At 42.3% G+C, this 23157-nt stretch overlaps 1 protein-coding gene across 4 annotated transcripts in view; it reads right to left on the reverse strand.

Moving 5' to 3' along the window:
- Nucleotides 1-257: 257 nt before the first annotated feature.
- Nucleotides 258-23157, reverse strand: part of NRSN2 (neurensin 2) — a 99469-nt gene continuing 76569 nt past the window's right edge. For all 4 annotated transcript variants that reach the window (XM_069243328.1, XM_069243331.1, XM_069243329.1 and 1 more), the window contains 2 exons: nt 8544-8725; nt 258-7491 (listed from right to left, as the gene is read on the reverse strand). In XM_069243328.1, the coding sequence (XP_069099429.1) occupies nt 7171-7491; nt 8544-8717 (495 nt within the window). In that variant the 5' untranslated portion in view covers nt 8718-8725 and the 3' untranslated portion in view covers nt 258-7170. The remainder of the gene's footprint in view (nt 7492-8543; nt 8726-23157) is intronic.

Raw genomic sequence — 23157 nt, forward strand, 5'->3', positions numbered from 1 at the left:
GTGCGCATCCAATCTTCGATGTCGACAACCCAGCCGATGATGTCAAACTCAGCTAACGCTCTTCTTCAAGCTATTACAGACCAGCCATTAGTATCAAGGTCTCCTCTGCCATTTGCAGGTTCGACATCCATATTTCTTGGAACATTTATGTCAGCTCCTGCTTGTGGGAGAAAACGAACGTAACAATATTGCATTGTGATATGCAAGTAACTGTCGCACCAGTTTCTGAAGTTATATAAAGAAAAAGCTCACAAAGGGACAGTTTGTAACTTTTATTCTTTAACATACAGTTTTTGTACTCAGCTGTAATAATTAGGAAATGAATATAATCTCTTATCCTTCATTTATAATTGTGCATACTTCTTTACACATTGATCTACAAATATATTCACTGTGTGTACCTTCCTTATCATTCTGGGGATAGTATGAATATTATGTCTTTTCTACTCTGGGTATTCCTCTGCTTGAGTTGCATCTGCCAGTCATCCATTTAAAAGTGAAAACATGTGATTAATATGACACACATTGAGTTTATGTTATGCTCTGCAATATGATAATCAAGCTTACGTGAATATATTTCACAGCACTTAATCTTCATGCCACTTGACATTTAGGCAGGCTGTAGAACATTTTATCCCCAGTTCAAATTGAGAGCTGCAGCGATGGATTTATTTTAAAGCTGCGATTAATTAATTTAAATTAAATTTCTTTATTAAAAATGAACTTGTTTTTCAAATAAGTTAATTCTTACTTTTTATTTTTGAAAACTATAATATTTGTAACTTAACATACCATTTTTACCCTAAAACAGTGATATGTATATATTAGCAAAAATAATTTCATTTATTTAACATTATTTCCTGTGTAGCCTTATTTTAAGTCCCTACCTCCATTTTTTTCTGTGGGTGTGTATTGCAGTACCTGTGTGTGGCCATGTGTGGTGCTAGACCTACTCCAAGGCTGTGATGGACTACATTTAGGACTAGGGAGCCGAGGCCTATGCGAACTGTAGGAAGAGGGTCTTACAGGATGTTGAGGAAGGAAGCCAGGAAGGTTTGGTGTGCTGTTGTGCTGTTGTGCTGTCCTGTAAGGTATCAACTTTGGACATCAAATAAGCCCATTCACTTCTTTTCTCTAAAGATGGCTGAACATCCAGGCTGATTTTAAGAGTGGAAAGCTCCGACATGACTAGAGAGATGGATGATGCCATATAGGGGGTACCAAAAATTGTGTTTGTATGGTAAAATGATGTGACTACTTTGAGCATATCTTTGAAAACCTGGGCTTGTTTTTCCAAATTGCAGTTTTTTTAGAACAGATCTTAGTTTACGTGCACTAGATTTACATGTTAGCTAACTTCTTTTGTGAAGCATTTACTTTTGACCTTTTTACGATTCAAGCATACATGCTGCATTTTTATGAAGGCCAAATGATAAAGTGAATTTTAAAGCCAATTGCTTCTGTCACATAAGAGGCTGGTGGGATCAGGTTGGGAGTAATAGCAGGTAGTTGGCAACTAGTGGCTAGTGATTTACAAGTGATATTCCTCCCTCATCTGATATTGATGCTGTTAGCGGCTCTTGATTAACCAAACTCACCATCACTAAGAGGACCCGATTAACATAGGGATGTAGTCACAGGCTGCCACCACGGTGTTTTGGAAGCATTTCTCTATTTGAGGCTCTGAGTTTAAAAAAAAAAAAAACGTTGAAGTAGTAACATTTACTTTTCTTAATATTGCAAATTTCGAGGTGATTCAACTGGACTTGGAGTTAGAATAATACATAAACCTTTGATCAGAGTAAATGGTAGTTACCCACATAGAAAGAGTCAAATAGCAAGAGAAAGATGTACAGACAGAGAGGGAGAGAGATAGAGAGAGAAAGAAGAAGAGCGAGAGAGAGAGAAAGGGAGAGTGGGCATGTGTTTCTCTCTAGCCGCCGCTTTGAATGAAGCAAGAGGCCATGTCACGATGACAGAAAAAAATCGAGAGAGCCAAATACAGTGACTGCAAAGTTTTTATTCAGTGGTAAAGTCACTCATTTTAGAGTCACAACTGCTGTAACAGATGCTCATGTGTATGCCTGGGCTGTTGGTGATAGGTGCAGGATTCTACAGGGAGACCCTGACTGAAGAAGGGGTGTGGGATTCCACAAACAAACCTCAAATGAGAACCCCCTGAGAATCTTCTGATGACTGAATTTAGCTCAACTTTCGGCATCATCTCAAGTTATCTTTACTCCGAGGCAAAGGGAGGCTTAGGTATGGGGACAACTGCATAGGAAAGAGAGGACACTTTCACCTCAGCAGGCCTGTCATTAGAGTGTAAAAGAATGTATTTTATTGATATATTTCATATGCAAATATCACATACGTCAAAGTAAAGTATTTAGTTTGAAAGCATTTTTAGTTTGAAACGTGTTCTTAAAAAACATTAGTTTGAAAAAAATTAGTTTGAAAATAGTTTGCATTGCTAAATTTGACTGAAACTTACGGTTTTCAGCTAAATGCATTTCAAACTAAAAGTTTTGAACGTTTAACCTTGACTCACTGTAAACATTCTTACAACAGCTTGCTATATTGTCATTGGGTACTCATAATTCTAGAAGCAAACTAAAACCAACAGTAATTGTCCCCGTTTTCCCGTAATTCTCTTGTTTACTTAAATTAGTAAATTATTGTAAAATATAGTCAGATAAGGGAGCCTTGAGGTTAATGTGGCCCTGGATATGTCTTTTCTCCCCCAATGCTCTCCTTCTCTGTCTCTACTTATAGGTCCATCACTATGTAGTCTTCAGTAATCCCAATTTGTTGGGTAACCTACGATACTTGACAAATCGAGCTTGTGAACAAACTCTGCACTACCAAGATTTGACCACCACAATTTGCAAGACAAAATCTGGCAAAAATGTGTGCAGGGAAAAGTGCGTAGAATGAGTAAAGGCGGCAATTGGAGTCCAAACGTTGTCCTCCAATGTTCTTCCCCGTTGCACAGAAAAAAATCACAATACTGCAGAAGGATTGGATTCAATTATTATACTTTTTGATATTGGCAATTCAGGGTGCAGGATCTCCAACATACTTTTCCTGCACAGCATATGATAAGTATTATATTATATAGCATAATATTATATTCAACATTTACATAAAGTAAAAGAAATTGAGAAAAAAAAGTGGTGGACGTGAGATTATATAGCATAATATTATATTCAACATTTACATAAAGTAAAAGAAATTGAGAAAAAAAGTGGTGGACGTGAGATTGAACTGGGATCTTAACCAATGCAAAATGTAGTTGGCGTCGAAGCTTTCAGAGACAATCTTCTTTCAGTTTATGTCTTTGAGCTCCAGTTAAGCTTGTCTTTCTACGCTATTCCCTACTTTACCAGCACCTATTACATATCTGAAGGGTCACTGCAGGATAAATTAATAGGTGGTAATCAATGTAGGCTATGCAAAAAGCAAGGCAAAACTCTCAAACATTATGTGTCGCCGAGTTAGGAGCTAAAAGGTGAATTTGCCTTAGACTAATTTTAGGGAACATAACTACCGCATAGTAAAGAAGCAAGTGAACTTTGCTTTCAGGGATGTAATAAGCTGACAATCAGAGTGGCCTATTTCTTTCATGAACAATTAGACAAGGAAAGCAACTGCCGCCACAGAACCTGTATTATGTAATACCCCACATTGATTTTTTACAGAGTTTTAAATCATTGTATTTTAAGACCATTCCAGTCGTGATTCATTATGATTTTTGTTTTCAGTATTGCTAGACAGCCTGTTTCCTTTTTTATGTCTTTTATGCTTGATCTGAATTTTGTAATATTGTGTATTATTGTGAATTATTGTAATTTATCTAAACTAAATAAAGACTTACACACACAGGGCTGCACATTGTCACAAGTAATATGACCTAGAAGTGATCTTGGTTGAGAAGCTGGGTACAGACTTCTGAATGATGCAGGCAGGTCTTTCTGCTGTTTCTCAATGCTGGCTGAACAAGAGGCCCTTTCTTGGCACACCAGCAACCTCTTTTAGAAGTCAGTGTGGAGACTGCTGATGTTGCGCAAACCTATTTTCAGAGGTTAACACGATTTTAATAACTGGCATCCTGTTGAAGGTTCTGCCATTGTAGAGGTGGTACTCCAATCAACCATGGAGTTAGCCTGTCCTTTTAGGTCACGTGGTCAAGCCAGTATCTGGCAGCTGACTAGACAAGTACTACATAACAATGCCTTCTTGTCCCTCTTGCAGAGAAAATGTTATCTGCAGGTCCATGTTAAAAATCTAGCCACTTCCTTTTCAAGGTTGGTTCACATGTCTTTAGACACCTCCACCTATCAAACCAAGGCTGTCGCAGATGATGACATAGTCATACATGCTATAGTAGAAATAGCTGGCTATCTTATGCATTGTTGTCGTTTCAGTACCCATGTGGAGTTACTGGTACACACCCATCCCACACAGCTGTTCTCTGCTTGTAATGCTTGTTTGGTACCTGTACTGCCATCAGAGAGGTCATGGTCTACTTCAGGTGTCTATAGGCACCCACACGTCTTGCAGGGGCCAGAGGTGTTCTCTTCCTGTGGTGCCTGCTAGGCACAGGGATACTTTCCAGAGATCAGAACTGCCTGCAATGCCCTGTTTGTCAAGGAGTAACTTCATGACCCAGCAGTCCCATCAGCTGGTTGTCTGGGACTGACTGCCTCCTTCTGCAGTCTATGCAGAGTCGATCGGCCACCTCACCCTCCAGTACCCCTCTACAGGAGTGGATCTTCATCTACAGGAACCCAGGTTGACTGAAAGCTATAAAACAAAGTGTCCTTGCCTTAGAAGTATATGAGGATAAAGTAATAGACAATCAGACAATCACTGACATTTGCCATTTGTTAAGATCTTTTAGCACTATGACTATTGACTTAAGTATCCCCATCTGCTGTAGTGTGATTACTCAACGCTTCTAGCTGGAGGTTTACTAAAAGTTGGATGATGTGTTATTTACATGGGTATGTAAATCAAGTTAGGCGTGCAGGCTTTCTCACATATTCCTGTCTTTAAAATTAATTTGGCCCATGTTTGAAGACCTGGTAATATACCTTCTGTTTGGGAGGTGAGCAAAGCCAAGAGAGTTCCTGCAGAAACAGCTGTTGCACAGCATCCTCCATTTGATTGAAAAGCTTGCGAGAGAAAGACAAGCTGTGTTAAACTATGTGTGATGAATGTTTAGCTTATTTGGAATCCACAGCTATTCGTCTAAGCTTCTTGTCCCAGGGAAAGTACAAACCCAATTGCTACAAATATAATTTCAGGAATCTGTCTCTTTCCTTTATTCTAAAAGGTGATTGGAAGACGCAGTTATTTCATTTCCAGTGCCACTGATCCCTCTTCTCTACATTGAGTTTGCTTAGTCTTTCCTATGGCTCTATGATATGCCCAGTCATATACGAATGACTACAAGCTGTCTCTAGACACATACCATTGGATACTTGGAATGCCCTGAATTGACTTCCTGGAAGTGTCAGCATTCTACCATGGGGAGTGTGGGCTTCTTTCAACCGGACCCTGACAGTGCTGCCATATGAAAGAGCGCTGGAGGTAAAGAGGCTTCCGTGATGCTGTGCTGAGGGCCAACGGAAGTGTCTACTTCCTAGTGCCCTTGAGGTGCCCTGAACAGTTACCAGAGGAACTTCATAGTGCTACTTGGAAAGACTAGATACCAATGTCACCTCTCTGCATTAAAAACTCAAGAGTTCCCTGAAAAGCCTGTAAGAAAAGATTTTCATACCAAAAAGCATAAACAGCTGTCCAGAGTTATGGAGGTGAATATTAGCCAAGAAGAGAAATAGAAGTGTTAAGGAGACGTCTTCATTTTTCTACAAATTCAGCAAAGGATTCAACCCATGTGCATTCTCCTTATAGGATTCCTCCATCTGGGCCCTTATGTTCTGAGCTAGAGCCTCTTTAGATTGGGGAGGTAACTGAAAAGGCTCCATTGTTTGGACCCAAATGATTGAATTTCCTCCATCACAGACATAGGGCTTAACCTAGTGTTTGGGAGATGGAGTAGTGTCTGTTGGTATGGTGGAGTATATTACCTCTGCCATCTCAACAGTACTCCACCCACCAAATTTAGAGATGACCGCGGGTCCAGTAGTCATCTCTGTCCACTGAAGTAACTGCCACCGTGGTGGTTATTTTAATGTGCTAAACGTTTTAGGGGACAGTCCCATCAGTTCTTACGGCTATCCACAAACGTTTGACCTTTTTCTTTTTTCAGAAACAAACTCACAAGATGACATTTTCTTCCAAGATGTGGGGTCATTCTTGTATTTTTTCCTGTCCCTCACTGCCAGGTTATTCCTCACAGTGACAGATAGGGAAAAAGGCACTACTCCGTACTTTGTAAATAGGGCGAATGGTGTAATGACCTTCTCCTGACGGCCACTATTGCATTGGACTGCTGGAGGAAGTATTCCATCAACGGAGCAAGAGGAGCTTTGTCAACAAAACACTTAAGGTCCCTCCATCTATAATAGAAGCAGGCAGACCGAGGGTTTGGTGGATTTGCGACAGAGTATCCTGTCCACTAAACTCTAAGCCAGTGACCTCATATGGTGGAGGAAATTCAGCCAGCAGATTTTTTTCCCCTTTGCACCTGCCTTGAGTTGGACTCAACTCCATTCTGATTTAGCAGGAGATTTGGCCATATTGCTTTATGACATCAGACGGAACCTCCCGCGTAGTGATCGTTGTCAAATACCTCACAGAAACTGAGGGGTTGGTCAGGACAGGCCGGTACGGGGGCTCTGGGAGACACTGATCTTCACCTGTATCTCTTTCGAGCTCACAAAATGTTGTGGAGCCTGTAGAGGCCAATGCTTAACCACTTCCAGCTGTAGGAGATTGTGTTGTCAGCAGTAAGAGGTACCAGCTTAGTGCTATGAGTACCTATGTGTGAGGTGGTTAAGTGTATGTGTATACAGACTAATGTGAGGAGGAAAGGTGAGGATGTGTGGGATGGGTATGTGAGAGTGTTTGTGTGCAATACGTCTTTTGGGAGCAAATGGCTTGGGGAAGATGCGACAAGATAAGGGACTTCAATACATATTTTCCACTCTGGTTGCACAGACCACATCTTATTACAATTTGAAATGTCTACTATTGATGGAGTCAGGAGTGGGGCTGCTTCTTTGGGAGGCTCTCCCGGAGAATGGGGGACAGCTGCTCTTCTTCTTCTTCTTGAGTATCTCTTGCTGCTCTGCACAGTATGGAGGAGACCACAGATGAGGCCACCAGCACCCCGGCTGCTGCACACAGAATAACTCCCACCACTTTACAGATTATGAGCGCCTGGTTGTACTCTACTGCCTTCTGGTCTACCACCACAAACTGCCCCTCGGTTATGCCTTCCAGCCTTGGTGGCACTAGGGCTCCCGTAGCCAAGGCTGCCATACCAATCAGGAGAAGCAGCATTCCAGTGGAGAGGCACACCTGGTAAAGAAAGAAAAGCAAGCATTAGGAGATCTCTCCCTGCCCTGCAGCAAATTCACATTGCAGAGTCCCCTAGTCAAGAGAGTGACAAACACATTTATTAGGAGGTCCCACCCAACATTTGAGTCACAGAAAGATAAAGATGTGAGATGTAATTAGAAATCATTTAAGCTCAAAGACACCCAGATAGGATAACTAACAAGTTTAGAACAAACTTGGAGTAACTCAAAAGAAGACGAGGCAAGGGCTAATCCCAGCATGCTGTATCTCCAAGCCAATGATGATCCATGCTACTGCAAGCATTCATCAGAAGAGCATGAAACCGAGACTAGTCCCAACATGAGTCTTCAAGCAGTAAAGGGTGATCAAATCCAGAAACACTCACTGAAAGAACTTGAGACATTGACTAATGCCAACAACAGGAGTCTTCCAGTTATGAGTGCTAAATGCCACAATCACATACTGGAAGATCATGATGCAGTGACTAATCTCAATATGAGGAGTCCCAAAGTCAAGGACGATCAAAGCCACAATTAATCACTGTTAGAGTATGGGAAAGAGAATATTCACTTCATGGGGAGTCTCCAAGACATCAAGGATGATAAGTTGTGTAATCACTGACTGGTGGAGTATGACACATGGGCATAACCCAACACAGGGAGCCTCCAGGTAAAGGATGTCTGATGCCATTACCAATCCCTCACTGAGATGAGTACTTGACACAGAGTCAATCAGTGCCATAGCCAATCCATAATAAAGAGCCCCCCACCCCCCAAAGTGGGAGTATTTTCCCCATGAATGAGTGCCTTTTAATTCCTCCTTCCAGTCCTGGCCCACTGTCTTTCCACTAATGTGGGGACACTGGTGGACTGTCTTCTGGAGACCCCTCCCCTACTAGTATACACCTTGGTTGTCCACAGACCCATCACATGCCATGCATCCTTCCTCTCTCCATCCTGAAGATGAAGAAGAGAGTGTGGTGCTCCCTCATTGGCATGCTGATCAGTGCGGAGTGAAAGAAAAGTACCTGAAGAACTGGAGGGCAGCTTTACCTTCCAGAGGAGCGTATGGCAGCCGCGGTGGAGATGTGAGTTCTGAACACTGCCCATTTCATCTTCAGGGATAGCCCCTGCACAGTCTTCGTAGAAGAGGTGAAGGTAGGAACGAACACCATACCACTTTCCTTCCTCCACATTGGGACCCCTTCGGCAGCTACAGGTGGCCATGGGTGGCTCTACAGGGTCAGGTAAATGGAGACAATAAGGGACTGAGACACAACACATTTTGCAATGGTACCAGCTTCCTGAACTCAAGATTGCCCAAAAACCTTAAAACACCTGTATACCATCTCAAACACATCTTTAACCAAATACGTCTATATATGAAACACTCAACATATCTATAGTCCCAACAGTCAGAAGCCACAGTCAGAGAAATCATGTTTTGATATCCCCTTGAACGTTTTTGCTCTGCTTTACAAGTGATTGTTTTACATATGCTAGTTTCTATATCCTGCCCTACTTATGCTTACATTCTATGTGAGACAAGGAACTAAGAGGTCGGTCAATTGTACACCTGATTTACCATTACTCTCCACATCTACGGGAGGCTTTAAGTCTTTTCTGTCTGACATGTATATGTCAAATGCTACACTAATGTATGTAAATCGGTGCACGTTAAAGTAAGACCCATTACTCTTGCATTCTTGTTTATTTCTCCTGAGGTTGCTGTTTTATATTGTGGGTCTAGTTTGAATAAGGGATGTCTGCATACTGTAAGCAGGAGATGTAGCAAGCTGTCCCTGTATATACTATATCAAAATGAGATATAGTGTGCACAGAGTCCAGGGGTTCCCCAGAGACTTTACAGAGGCTAAAGTAGATAATACTAATGCTCTCTTTTGTGGTAGGGTGGTCGAGCATTTAGGTTTATCAGAGGTTAGTACAAAGCATTTGTTGTACACACACAGGAAACAAAGGAAGCACACACTCAATTGCCAGGGGACCAGCTCTAACCGACTGGGCCACCTGGACACAGGCATCGGCCGCAGAGTGGGCAGGACTCGCAGATCCGGGGCGGTTCTGGAGTCCTTCATTGGAGTTTCTTTCTGGACAGAGCCGATGTCCAAAGGAGATCTGATCCTCTGGGGTGCAGACAGTCCTCTTGAAGCTTTTAAGAGGTCACTGGTCCTGCAGGATGCGTTGCTTTTTTTCTAGCAGGGCTTCAGAAGCTGGAGACAGGCCTGTAGGGCTGGGGCCAAGTCAGCTGGGGTGTTCAGTCTTCTCTGCAAGGGGTCAGCTTAGCAGTCCTTCTTCTTTCCTCTTGTCTTCTTGAGGTTGCCAGGAACTGACAAGTTAGGTTCAGGGCAGTTCTTAAATCATGGATTTGGGGGTGTTACAGGGGTCAGGGGCCAGTAGCCAATGGCAACTCTCCGGAGGGTGGCTACACCATTCCTGTGTCCACTCCTTTGGAGAGTAGGACACAGACCTAATCCTATTGGTCCCTGTCCTCCAAACCAAGATGGAGGATTCTGCCGGGTGGGGGTCACTTCAGCTCTGGACACCTTAGGGGTCATCCCGGCTGAAGTGGTCACTCCTCCTTGTTTTTCCAAAGTTTCCTACCAAGCTTGGCGCCAAAAGTGGGGCTTTGTCTGGGGCGTGGGCTTCTCCACTAGCTGAAGTGCCCTGGGGCACTGTAACAGGAAGCCTGAGCCTTTGAGGCTCACCACCATCTCTTGCATTTCCTGCAGGGGGGAGGCGTGAAGCACCTCCACCCAGAGCAGGCTTTGTTTCTGGCCTCAGAAAGCACAAAGGCTCTCACCCCATGGGGTAAGAAGCTTGTCTGCTAGTGGCAGGCTGGCACAGACAGTTAGCCATACACTAAAAGATCGGTAAAATACAGGGGGCATCTCTAAGATGCCCTCTGTGTGCTTTTCAGAATAAATCCAACTCTGGCATCAGTGTGGGTTTATTGTGCTGAGAAGTTTGTCATTATGAACTCCACAGCTCCATGATGGCTTCACTGAAGGCTGGGAAGTTTGATATCAAACACCCAACCCATGCACTTTATTTGACCACACTGCACTTACAATATCTAAGAATGGACTTAGACACTGTCGAGGTATATTGCCCATGCAGCTATGCCCCACCTGTGGTATAGTGTACCCTGCCTAAGAGATTGAGCAAAACCTGGGAGAGTCTTCCTAATCTTTTAGGCGAGGAAGAGTAGAGAAACAGGATGGTTTGTTGCTGGGCCTACTCTGCCTCACATCCTCCTGTCCAGGTCATTCCCTCTGGGGAACTGACCTACCTCAACAGTGATAGGACCCAATATGAATTGCCTCTTGTATGTGTTTTTAATGTCTTGGGGCTAGAGGCATCCACCTCTGCTAATGTTATCTTAGCCAAGGCCACCCCCAGCTTACCCATAGACGTTACCCACAGCTGGAGTAACACCACCATGATCAACAGGGTCAGGGGGGCTATCTTGCTATTTGGCATGGGGTCAGACCACCATGCTAAGGACAGTGCAGCCATAAAGGTTAATACCCAGCAGAGGCTACTGACAGCTGTCTGTGCCCAGAACCACACCTTTATCTCTTCACCAACAGGAAAAGGGGCTAAGATACAGGCTTTGTTGGGTTCAGGATGCCTGTCTGCTGTGGTAGAGTAGGGGGTTGCTACATCCTGTAGTAAACACCCTCCTTCCACTCTTTCTTATGTTGTCTAGGAGCCACCCACTCATGCCTAACAGTTGCCTGAGTGTTCAGGACTTCTTGTGGGTCAGGCTGGACTTCACCAGTGCCAACTTTGAAGTTCTCCCCTACTAGAGCAGAATCTCCTTGGCTTACAGGACCCTGGCTAAAGGCTGTCCACCTTTCCTACACTTCTTTTTCTTCTGGGGCGTACCTGTAGACACTGCAGGGGCAGCACCCTCAGAATCCTTAGGAAAGGATTGGTACTGGACCAGCTCCTCTTTTGGGCTCTGACCAACCTCTGGGTAGTCATTTCCAAGAGGACAATAAAGAGGGAGGTCAGTACTGACCACCACCCCTTTCCAGCTAAGAGTCCCACCCAATTCTAAGGGCACTAAAGCTACAGGCCTATTAGTGACCTCCTCTGGGCTAACCCTTACCCTGGCAATCTCACCTGCAATGTACTGGTTTAAGAGCACCAGCCTGTCATGCACAATTGTGTGACTACCACAAATGTCTCTCAGGGCAGTGGCTGTGATTCCATTCACCAGTATGTGTGGAAGTGTCTACTCCCCTCTGGAATCTCCAACTCACCTGTGGGGCCCACTTTCCAGTTAAAGGCTATGAGGACCTCCTCATCTGATGAGTCATCCCCAATGGCTACACTGGCTACCCCTGGAGGTTTGCTAGTGGGTCTGTTTTTAGGATAAGAAGTGTCCTTGGTGTGGTGCCCTGTCTGTCTACATTTGTGGCACCATGCCTTATGGAATCCCAGTCTTTACCCTGGTACCCACTTTTGTTTTGGGGTGTGTCTTGGGGCCCACTCATCTGGACAGGTTTTTGGGGGCCTTCAGGGAAATCTTTTTCTTTATTTCTAGGAGTGTCACCCACTTTCACCTGAGGAGGCTTTGTAACCCCTTTCTTTTGGTCACCCCCCAGTGGAAGTCCTTTTCACCCTATTTTTGACCCAGTGATCTGCCTTCTTTCCCAATTCCTGGTGAGAAATTGGATCTAGGTCTACCAGATATGGATGCAACTTGTCATCAAAGCAGTTACATATAATGTGTTCTTTCATAAACAAGTTATAAAGCCCATTATTGTCATATACGTAATTTCCAGTTACCCAACCATCCAGTGTTTTCACTGAGTAGTCTACAAAATCACCCCAGGACTGGCTCAAGATTTTGTGAGCCCCCCTGAACCTAATTCTATACTCCTCAGTGGTGAACCCAAAGCCCTCAATCAGGGTAGCCTCCACGTGGTGATAGGATTCAGCATCTGCTGCGAGGAGCCTATCCCTACACTTACCAGTAAACAGTTCCCAAAGGAGAGCTCCCCAATGAGATTTGTTTAGTTTTCTGGTTGTACAAGGCCTCTCAAAATCTGTGAACCATTTGGTGATCTCATCATCTTCTTCATAGTTAGAGACAAACCCTTTGGGGATTTTAGGACATCAGAATGCTGTCTGACCTTATTTAAATTGCTGCCACCATTAATGGGTGCGAAACCCATTTCTGATCTCTCCCTCTCTATAGCCAGGAGCTTTTTCTCCAAAGCTAATCTTTTGGCCACCCTTGCTAGAAGGAGGTCCTCTTGATTGAGGCTGCCCTCAATGTTCCCAGAGGAACTGGATTCCCCTGTGGGAGACCCATATCCTGTGAGTACTATCATTGGAGTCAGGGGCAATTTGACCCTGTCCTTCCTAGTTAGGTTAGGAGGGGGGGTGTTCATCCTCCTGATCCATAACTTCTTCCCCATCTGAAGGGAGGTCTTTCTCCTCTGCAGGGTGTTCCTTTGCATACTCTGTTAAGAGCTCCTGGAGCTTAATCTTGCTAGGGTTGGCACCAGTTTAGATTTTTCTGAGGCTGGAGTAGATATTTATTTCTTTCATACCAAGATGGAAGTAAGGGGTGAGGTTGAATTCCATCACCATGAACTCTGAGCTGCTCATTATGTTACTAAAGTTGGGAATTACTTTTAGGAACTAAAACTACTTCTAGTTACTAACCCCTAACTTGTAATAACTTTTACATCTAAAAAGAAATGCTAAAGGGGACTTAACCAAGGCCCTAGCAGGACTTTTAAAAATGTAGAGAAATTTGCCAAATTAAAAAATTTGGTACTAAGGGCAATTTTGGAATGCAGTTGTGTGATCAGGTATTGGCAGAATAGTCCAGGAAATGCAGTCATAGACCCCACTGCTGATCCATCAATGTAGGAAGCTGACTCTGTATATACTATATCAAAATGAGATATAGTGTGTGCAGAGTCCAGGGGTTCCCCAGAGGTTTAACAGAGGTTAAAGTATATAATACTAATGCTCTCTTTTGTGGTAGGGTGGTCGAGTGGTTAGGCTTATCAGAGGGTAGTGCAAAGCATTTGTTGTACATACACAGGCAATAAAGGAAGCACACACTTAATGATGAACTCAAGGTCAATTGTTTTTATATAGCAAAAAATGTTGTTACTTTATTTCTAGAACCACAAGATTCAAGTTGCAGGAAAGTACATTTGCAAGTAAGTATCCAATATATATAGCAATACCACTTTGTTTCGATTTGGCAAGTTAAACGTTTTTTGAATAAATAGCAATAATCTGTTTTAAAAGTTGACAGTGCAATTTTCAGAAACAGTTCTGGGGGAAGAACAGTAAGCACAGTTTCAAGGTAAGTACAAAACTTACAGTTACAGTCTCTAGGGGTTAGGATATCCACAGGTTGGGGTTCAAGTTAACCCAAAACACTCACCACCAGCAACACGGGGCCAATCGGGTGCAGAGGTCAAAGTCGAGGTCAATTTAACATGAGCTCCAACGGAGCCTGGGGCACTCAGAATCAGGCCTGCGTTTTCGGAGGGCATACCTGGGGTGTTTAGGTGAGCACTGGGGGGGGGGGGGGTGGCACTGGTTAGCACCAATCACACACCCTCAGCGGCGCAGGGGCAGCTGGGCTCACGGTGCAAACACAGCATCAGGCTCACAATGCTTCTTTATAGGGGGAACCCGTGGGTCACAAAGAGGCTGCAGGCTGGGTCCAGTGGGCCGGTTCTGTAAAACTATAGGCTGGACATAGATGAGGGTCACCTGCTAAATGTTGCTGTACCGAAGTTTGGATTCCCCAAGGCCAGGGGGCTGCGGGTGCAGGGGTACCCTTTAGGCGTCCGGAGTCATCGTCCGGTTCTCTCGCAGTCAGGGGGGGTCCTTCGGATTTAGGCTGCAGGTGTTGTCGTGCTGGACAGGAGGGGTTAACCTGGGGTGGACACTAGGTCAGAATCGCCTGGGTACCAGCTCTAGTCGGTTGGGCAACCTGGACATGGGCGTTGGGTACTGAGTAGGCAGGACTCATGGATCCAGGGCGATTCTAGAGTCCTTTGTTGGGGTTTCTTTCTGGACAGAGCCGCTGTCCACGGGAGATCTTGGCCCTCTGGGGTACAGGCAGTCGTCTTGAGGCTTTTAAGAGGTCACTGGTCCTGCAGGATGCCTCACCTTTTTGTAGCTGGGCTTCAGAAGCTGGAGACAGGCCTGTAGATCTGGGGCCAAGTCAGTTGGTATGTTCAGTCTTTTCTGCTGGAGGTCAGCTTAGCAGTCCCTCTTGAAGTTGCCAGGAATCTGAAGAGTTAGGCCCAGGGCAGCCCTTAAAACATGGATTTAGGGGCGTTACAGGGGTCAGAGGGCAGTAGCCAATGGCTACTGTCTCTGAGGGTGGCTACACCCTTCCTGTGTCCACTCTCTTTGGGGAGGAGGACACAGACCTAACCCTATTGGTCCCTGTCCTCCAAACCAAGATGGAGGACTCTGCAGGGAGGGGGTCCCTTCTGCTCTGGACACCTTACACAGCTGATGTGGTCACGCCTCCTTGTTTTTTCTTTGTCGCCAAACTTGCAGCCAAAAGTGGGGCTTTGTCCAAACGGTGGGCATCTCCACTAGCTGGAGTGCCCTGGGACACTGTAACAGGAGGCCTGAGCCTTTGAGGATCACCCCCAAGTGTTACAGTTTCTGCGGGGGGAGATGTGAAGCATCTCCACACAGAGCAAACTTTGTTTCTGGCCTCAGAGACACAGAGGCACACACCCCATGGGGTCAGAAACATGTCTGCTAGTGGTAGGCTGGCACAGAGCATTCAGCCCTATACTAGAGGGCTTGGTAAAATACAGGGGGCATCTATAAGAAGCCCTCTGAGTGCTTTTTAGAATAAATCCAACAATGGCATTAGTGTGGGTTTATTGTGATGAGAAGTTTGATACCAAACTTCCCAGCCATCAATGAAGCCATCAAGGAGCTGTGGGGTTCATAATGACAAACTCCCAGCACATTTACTTAATATGGCCACACTGCATTTACAATGTCTAAGAATGGACACTGTTGCATGAGCAATATGACACTGTAGGTGCATATTGCTCATGCAACAGTGCCCTCACCTCTGGTATAGTGCACCCTGCCTTAGGGCTATAAGGCCTGCTACAGGGATGGTTTACCTATGCCACAGGCAGTGTTTTGTGGGCATGGTACCCTGGGAGGGATGCCATGTCGACTTTGCCTTTTTCTCCCCACCAACACACAATATGCAATGGCAGTGGGCATGTGTTTGGTGAGGGGCCCCTTAGGGTAGCACAACACATACTGCAGCCCTTAGGGGCCCTCCCTGTCCACAAGGCCCTTGGTACCACTGGTACCTTTTACAAGGGACTTATCTGTGTGCCAGAGGTGTGCCAATTGTAAAAACAATGATACAGCTTCAGGGAAAGGACACTGGTGCTGGGGCCTCGGTCAAGTCAGCATCAATATCAGGCATAAAGTGGGGGGGTAACTTCAACAAGGGCCAGTTTCCTACAGGAGATTTTATGGCTGGTCAGCCACTCTTATGGCTGGTCAGCCACTGTCCAGTCTGTCGTTGAAATATGGCTGCTAAGAGATGGCTGATGTGCTCCAAGGGGATGGTTAAGAGCTAAGCAGCAAAAATGAATATAGAATAGATAGTCTATTACATGAAAAATGCACTAACAGCCTCATTTAGATTTCGATGGACGGGTTACTCCATCACACAAAGGTGACACATAACCTCTCCGCCAAAATATAAATCCCATTATATCCTTAAGGATTTATATTTTGTCAGTAGGCTATCCGTCACCATTGTGATGGAGTACCCCAGCTGCCGAAATCTAAATCAGGCCCTAAGACACAGATTAGGAGGCCCTTTCCTAGAAGAGGGCTCAAAGAGGGAGGTACGTCCTCTGTAGGAAGGTCCTCGGAGTCCATTGATTTTTGATTTGGGCATACAAGCTGTGCTAAACTGGCCATGCTGGGGTTTTGGGCTGCAGTTCCTAAATGCTTGAATGGAAAGTTCCCTGAGAGATGGAAAATGTGTTTTAGGGAGAATTTAATGTACCTAAAATTAGTATGGGCCTCATCTGTGACATAACTGATTGTCAGCTGAAAATCAACTGGTCTTGCACTGCTAACATATTAAGACATAGGACCTCACCTTTAACACAATGAGAGGATTCTCTTTGGTCATATCCCATGATTTGAGAAATATGTATAGTGGTGAGAATGAACCAAACAATTCAGTATTTTGAGTTGCTACACAGACATGTTTTAAGAGGATCTGGGTCTTAGTGCTCTTGCAAAGTACATGCATGATTGAAGGACCTACTTGGGATGGCCAGGAGGTCCACAAGCAGTGTTCTTCCTATAAAATTTACTTTAAGAGAACCAATAAAGTATTTCCTTGTTCTCTCAACCTAACTATAACATAAATCTAAGAAATGTAACAGTCAATACACAATCCTCAACACATCAACCGTCATCTGCAACACTTTCTAGCATCACCTCCAACACATTGGTACCCCATTCCCAACAACTTCCCATGCCATTTTCTATAACCCATGTACAATTCTCAATAGACATCACACCATTAACATAAGACATTACACCATCCCCAAAAGAACATCTCCATCACAAACACACATTACGCTTTTGTCAACATACCATTTCATCATATCTAACACATTCTTGCATGTGTCAAGCACGACCTTAGACCATCCCTAAAACATACCGTACCGAACCACATATCCAACAAATACAGCATCCACAGTAACCCTTACAAAATCCCTAATTGAGCTTTACATCCTCCTCGGTACACTGTACTACCATCCTTGACACACCTCTATACCATTGCCGACATATAATACCATCCTACCAGATCTGTCAATGACACATTCACAATGGTATAACATACCCAATATAAACCTATTTCATCCCAAACACATCCTTGCCATCCACTACACATAGACTCTCTCCAAAATGTATTTTCTGTGTGGATGTCACTGGTGTTTGGCAATAAAGAAGTGGTACTGCTTGTACTCCCTGCTTATCTAATCTAATAATGCTAATATTGAACACTAATTCAGAAAACTGTCTTGTGGCGCTGGTTTGTGAAGTGGAATTTGTCTAAACTGAAAAGTTGGGACTTCTGTTCACATATACAAAATAAATGCGTGATTCAAGATGAGAGGGCAAGAGGGAGGAAGTTCCAATGGGGAGAGTCCAGTATCACCATTCATAAGCCACTCTCTACATAGTGTAGAGAAAGATGGTTTTGATCTCCTCCCCATAATTATCTTGAGGGGTGGAAATTACAGATTTGATTGTATGAACACACTGGAATAGACCCGTCAAAACATTTATTTAGAAGATAGATACATTTTAAATTGATTTTCACCTTAATAGGTGAATAATGTAGGAACAGCCTAGAGGAAATGACCTGATACCTTTTCTTTTCTTAAGTTCTTTTATTGACATAAAAATCAACAACTACAAATAAGAAGGAGCCATTTGAGAGGAACCACCATCAAGTCATCTGAGATAGCAGCCGTCCATTGAACAGGACAAAATGTCACATCATAGCCTCAAAGATAAACCTCACCATTTAAAATTACCTTGATGGCCCTAATTAACATAGTCTCAGAATATCAAATCCATAAAGATCTGAAAAATGGCAGGACCACTGCACAACCCAAATGACATCATACAATATTCATGATTCTCCAACGATGTGTAAACCATTGTTTCTTACACTTTATCTTAATTTTTACTGATAAGCACTGTGTAAATCAAGTTTAGTACAATAAATTGTGCCACATTAACTTATTCCAGAATATCCTTGAAAACAGGCAAAGAACATCTATCTATGATTGAGGTCTGATTTATGCCTATATTATCAATACATGGTCCGGGTTCTTGGTCTTTCTTGGGTACAAATAATAAAGGTGCTCCAACAGGTGATGAACAGATTAAAATTAACTCATTTTGCAAATCATACTGTAAATAATTATTTAGCATTTCCTTTTTTCTCAGTTAGGGAACAAATATATCAAAAAAAGAACCACAATGCCAGGTTCAATTGGTATGACACAATCCAGTTACCTATGAGGAGACATTGAACAAATGTTAGCATTATAAAACAACTGGAGAAAATGCATAGTACTGCAATGGCACAGAAGAAAGATTAGCCTCTACCAACGTCAAAGTGGAATCCCATCATCTGAAGGGCAATAACTTTCAGAGATATAGTAGTGATCATGACATTACTGTGGTGACAGAGATACTGTTCAAGTGATATATAGATTATAACTCTTCAACTAAATAATCCCGAAAAATGAATGTATGATTACTAGAGCAGTAACGTCAAACACGAACACTTCTGTGTGATCTCCAAATAGTAGTTCAAGTGGATCATAATTCTTTCATCTTGGTCCTGAAGTTAACAGTGAACCTTCAACAATTCAAACCACTTCTGGTCTTTTTCACTCACTTAGAAATTTTATTTTTAGTGTTCTTTTCATGATCATTAGACATTCCCCATGTTCCACTATCCAACAATTCAGGAGCATTAATAACTTTTTCTTCTTCTATTCTCACAGCAGTCTGTGCAAGAAACAAATGATTGTCAGTATCATTCATAGTTAATCTAATATTATTAAATATTAAATTACATTGCTCCTACACTCTACACATGGGAGACTCTGCAGATCTCTACATGGGAAAGTATAGGATAACTATTAATGCAAATTAATTTTATATATTTACTTTAAATGTAGAACAGAATAGAAGAAAAATGCTGCAGCACTAGTAATTTTAAATTATGCCATTAAATAATGGAAATATATTAAATTACGTTTAAATTAATGTTCTGAATTTTTAAATTAAAAACACATTCCGCCCTGAAAAATATATATTTAATAGTGAATTAATGATTATTAAAAGTGATGTACTGAAGTAATTAAAATCAACATATTTATTTATATCCTGGCGGTCGGCCCATCCACCGCCAGGGCAACAGAGTAAAATACTCTGTCACCCTGGTGGCGGTCCTGACTTCCAAATTTAGAAATGCATGTCAGGCCAGCAAGGCAGTTCTTGTGAATGCATTATTACTTAGGCTTATGGCTCCGGCAGACAAAGGTGTATGGCAAAGTTACAAAGTTTTTTTTTATTTTAGAAAAAAAGCCCTAAAGTGGGATTTTGTTTTTGGAAAAAAAAAAAATCCCTCTCACCAAGAGAGTTATCTCCCATGCTAAGCGGAGCATTTTTATGTTTTTACTGCCCCTCATCACTATGGTTTTCCTAGTAGTGACAAGCAGCCCAAAACGGCTATATTCTGCCAATCTAAATTGGGTGGACCATTATGTTGGCCTGAAGGATACTCCATAGCCATTGCAATGGAGTACTCTTTCTGCCAACATATAAATCGTCCCTATGTTTTACATTAAAAATGGTTTATTACATATCTTATAATTAAATAATAAATGTGTACTATTTTTATATAGTTAACATTAGTTATACTTTTAATCATTTTAAATAATCTAATTTAATGTAACATTATTTCCTGTGGGGTTTTACTTTAAGTCCTCCCTCCATTATTTTCTATGAGAGGGTGTTGCAGTACCAGTGGTTTGACCATGTGTAGTGCTGGGCTTACTGCAAAGGTATAAATTACTAGAAAAGTGTAAGTTACTACAAAAGGGTAGATCGTGATTAGCACTTTTTAGTAAGTTTCATTGGACTACTACTACAAAACATACAATAAAGTGCAGTTTGTGAATGAGATTCAATAACACTGGGGATCGGAGAAGAAATGAGAAATTACGGAAAAGCTTTAGCAAAAGAGATATTGTAATAAGGATGAAAAATACTGAAGGAGAAAGAAACATCCTGGTGGTGGGGGTCTGAGGATAGTGAAACTGGAGGGATGAGGAGACCACAAGAGAAAAGCCACTGGTGAAAGGATGAGTAGAAAGAGCAAAATACACAAAGACGTAGAGGAGACAGACACTTTGCAAAGGTTAAGCTCAGTTTCTGTCTTCTAGAGAGAGACAGGTGCAAGGGGAGTTTGGAAGAAAGAGAGAAACATTATAAATGATGGAGAAAAGGCATTGAAGAAAGATGAAGAAAAACTAAAAGTGGATAGGAGAGGTGGAGAAAGACATCAGAGAAAGGAAGCTACAAGAAAGCACAAACAATACAAGAAAAAGGCCACTCAGGACATTGACAGAGATGTACTTGAGGATGCCAGAGTGGAAAAGAGAGAACAGAAGATGAAATTGAAGACCTGCAAGGAAATTGAGAAAAGGGGTATAAGGCTAAAAAGAAAAAATACCATTGTCCTTATAGTAAGCAATCATTTAATACATATGTTTTCTTAGATATCCCTTTCTGGGAAGATAGTGGCCCTCAGTAGTGTGTTCAATTTTTTTGAGTAGCCTCGATTATATGTGATAGAAGTCTGCAAAAGAATTGGAAAGGTCTTGGGGGACTTACATAGAAGGAGTGTAAGCAAAGGAACTGAGAGGGAGTTTACAGAACCATAAGGTACTTTGCTTGAGTCACCACCTAAATGTTAGATTTTCAAATACAAATTTTCTGGGTGTGGATGCTTAGCAGCAGCTTTTTCTCCATTTCCTTTCAACTTTCCAGCATTACTGGAGTTTTATGTTTAGAATTGAAACAATTTCCAGCATGAGTAGGAAGCTTAGCGATTTTGAGTGCCAAGAACATGAGACTATAGATAATGGGAAAAACTGGGTAGAAAAAACAAACAACTGTGGTGTCCAATGGGGAGGCTTAACTAGGCAACTGACCAAAATGCAGTGGTCAGGGTGTTGGCAGTGATGAGCAGACAACCCTGTGTCTCAGAGAAGCAAGGGCAGGGGCTACCCCTTTATCTGCCACATGTGGACAGGAAGTTTAAAAAGAATCACCTGATGATCATACCATGCTGATGGCCAGACTTCAATATTTACTATATTGACATTTTAATATTTTACTATGATACTCTTAATCCTCATGGGCAAATTGCACCCTGACCACCTGTAAGAAGCCAAATGATGACAGGCATCTTAGAAATGTTGTTGCTGGACCTGACAAGAAATCACTCACACCAATGATAAAGCCACGTAGGACAATGGTTTGGTGGTTATACCAAAAGGTATGTGCATACAGGTCATTAAACACATTTAGGGGTGAGCCATCAAGCCTCAGTGGATGAAATAGTACCAGACATGTATTTCTGTCAAGGAAAACCAGATCACCTAAATTTCACTGGTTCACCTCCAGTAGCAGCGTAAACAAACAAGGTCAAGGCCGTTCAGACAATGATGTTGAGGTGACTGTATGTCAGAATTGTGCACTTTTAATACTGTGCTATCATTTTATCAGAGCAAACATATTGTCCCAGAAGGTAAGTATATATAGAAAAATACAGATTTACTCATCCTCATACCATTACATACTTTGAGTATATGAAAAAAAAATGAGATAACCCAGTCATAGGACAGGAGGAACCTAAGCACCCTTTGATGTTCTTTAGATGAGCTGTATCCATGAGGGACTGATTAGTAAGGAGTGATATCCGTGCACAAACAAAAAAAAAATGACTTGGTTGACAGTAATGGAAAGCTTCACAAAATTCAAAAAGTGTAAGGCTTGTCAACACGGGGAGAACATCACTAACATAAAGACACCTTCCAATAGGAACATCAAATTCAAAGGCAGACTAACATGCAAAGGTGAATACATTGCATACATGTTAAGATGCCCCTGTCCTAAAACCTGTGTTGCGAGCACCACACTAAAGATGCACAAACAGATCTTACAGAACATAAGGGCTATAAAGAATAAAGATCATAGCTACCTAGTAGCTAGGCATTTTAAGAATCATCATGAGGGTGATCAGGAACTGTTAAAGTATAGCTGCATTGCACGTGTACCCAAAAACATCAGACAAGTGGACATAGAAAAATAATTGAGAAGGCATGAAACAATACATTTTGGAAATGGTTAGCATACAACCAATTGGTTCAAATGTGGATGAGGAACTGTATACTTGTTTGGGATAGAGTGTCACTAACATCTGAGTCTAGCATTTGAAGCCATTTACTGTACATAATTGTTAATTTTAATTTTGTTTGCACAATATTTGTTTTCAATAGATACACAGCCTGATAGCAAAATGTAAAACATCTCAGTAAAAGTTTTGGTATGGGTTACAGAGATTAGAAGGTTGAAGCCACATGAAGTATCATATGTTCATGGGTATAGGTCTTAGGTATATATTGTTTCAAATTGTATTTCTCTAACTTTATTCACTTTTATTTCTATTTGATGTTGCTTAGAATGGTTTGAGATTTTGTTAGCCCACTGGGGCGAAATGAGTTAACACTCTGCTGTGATGTCACCACTAGATAGAATAAAATTTCAATTAAGTTGCAGTGGTGCACATTATGATATTAACTTGATGCAGAATGATCATGATGAGAATGTTTTGCTCTTTTTGTAAATTCATGTTATTATACCTAAGGTGTCAAACAGTGCATAAAATGCTTCAACAGTGGATGTGATTCATGCACTGTAGCAGGAAATTCAATCGTTCCTTTCTAATATGAGATAGAGAATGACAGATTTGAGAATAATAAGT

The sequence above is a fragment of the Pleurodeles waltl genome, chromosome 7, assembly GCF_031143425.1.
Source record: "Pleurodeles waltl isolate 20211129_DDA chromosome 7, aPleWal1.hap1.20221129, whole genome shotgun sequence".
In the NCBI taxonomy this organism is placed as follows: domain Eukaryota; kingdom Metazoa; phylum Chordata; class Amphibia; order Caudata; family Salamandridae; genus Pleurodeles; species Pleurodeles waltl.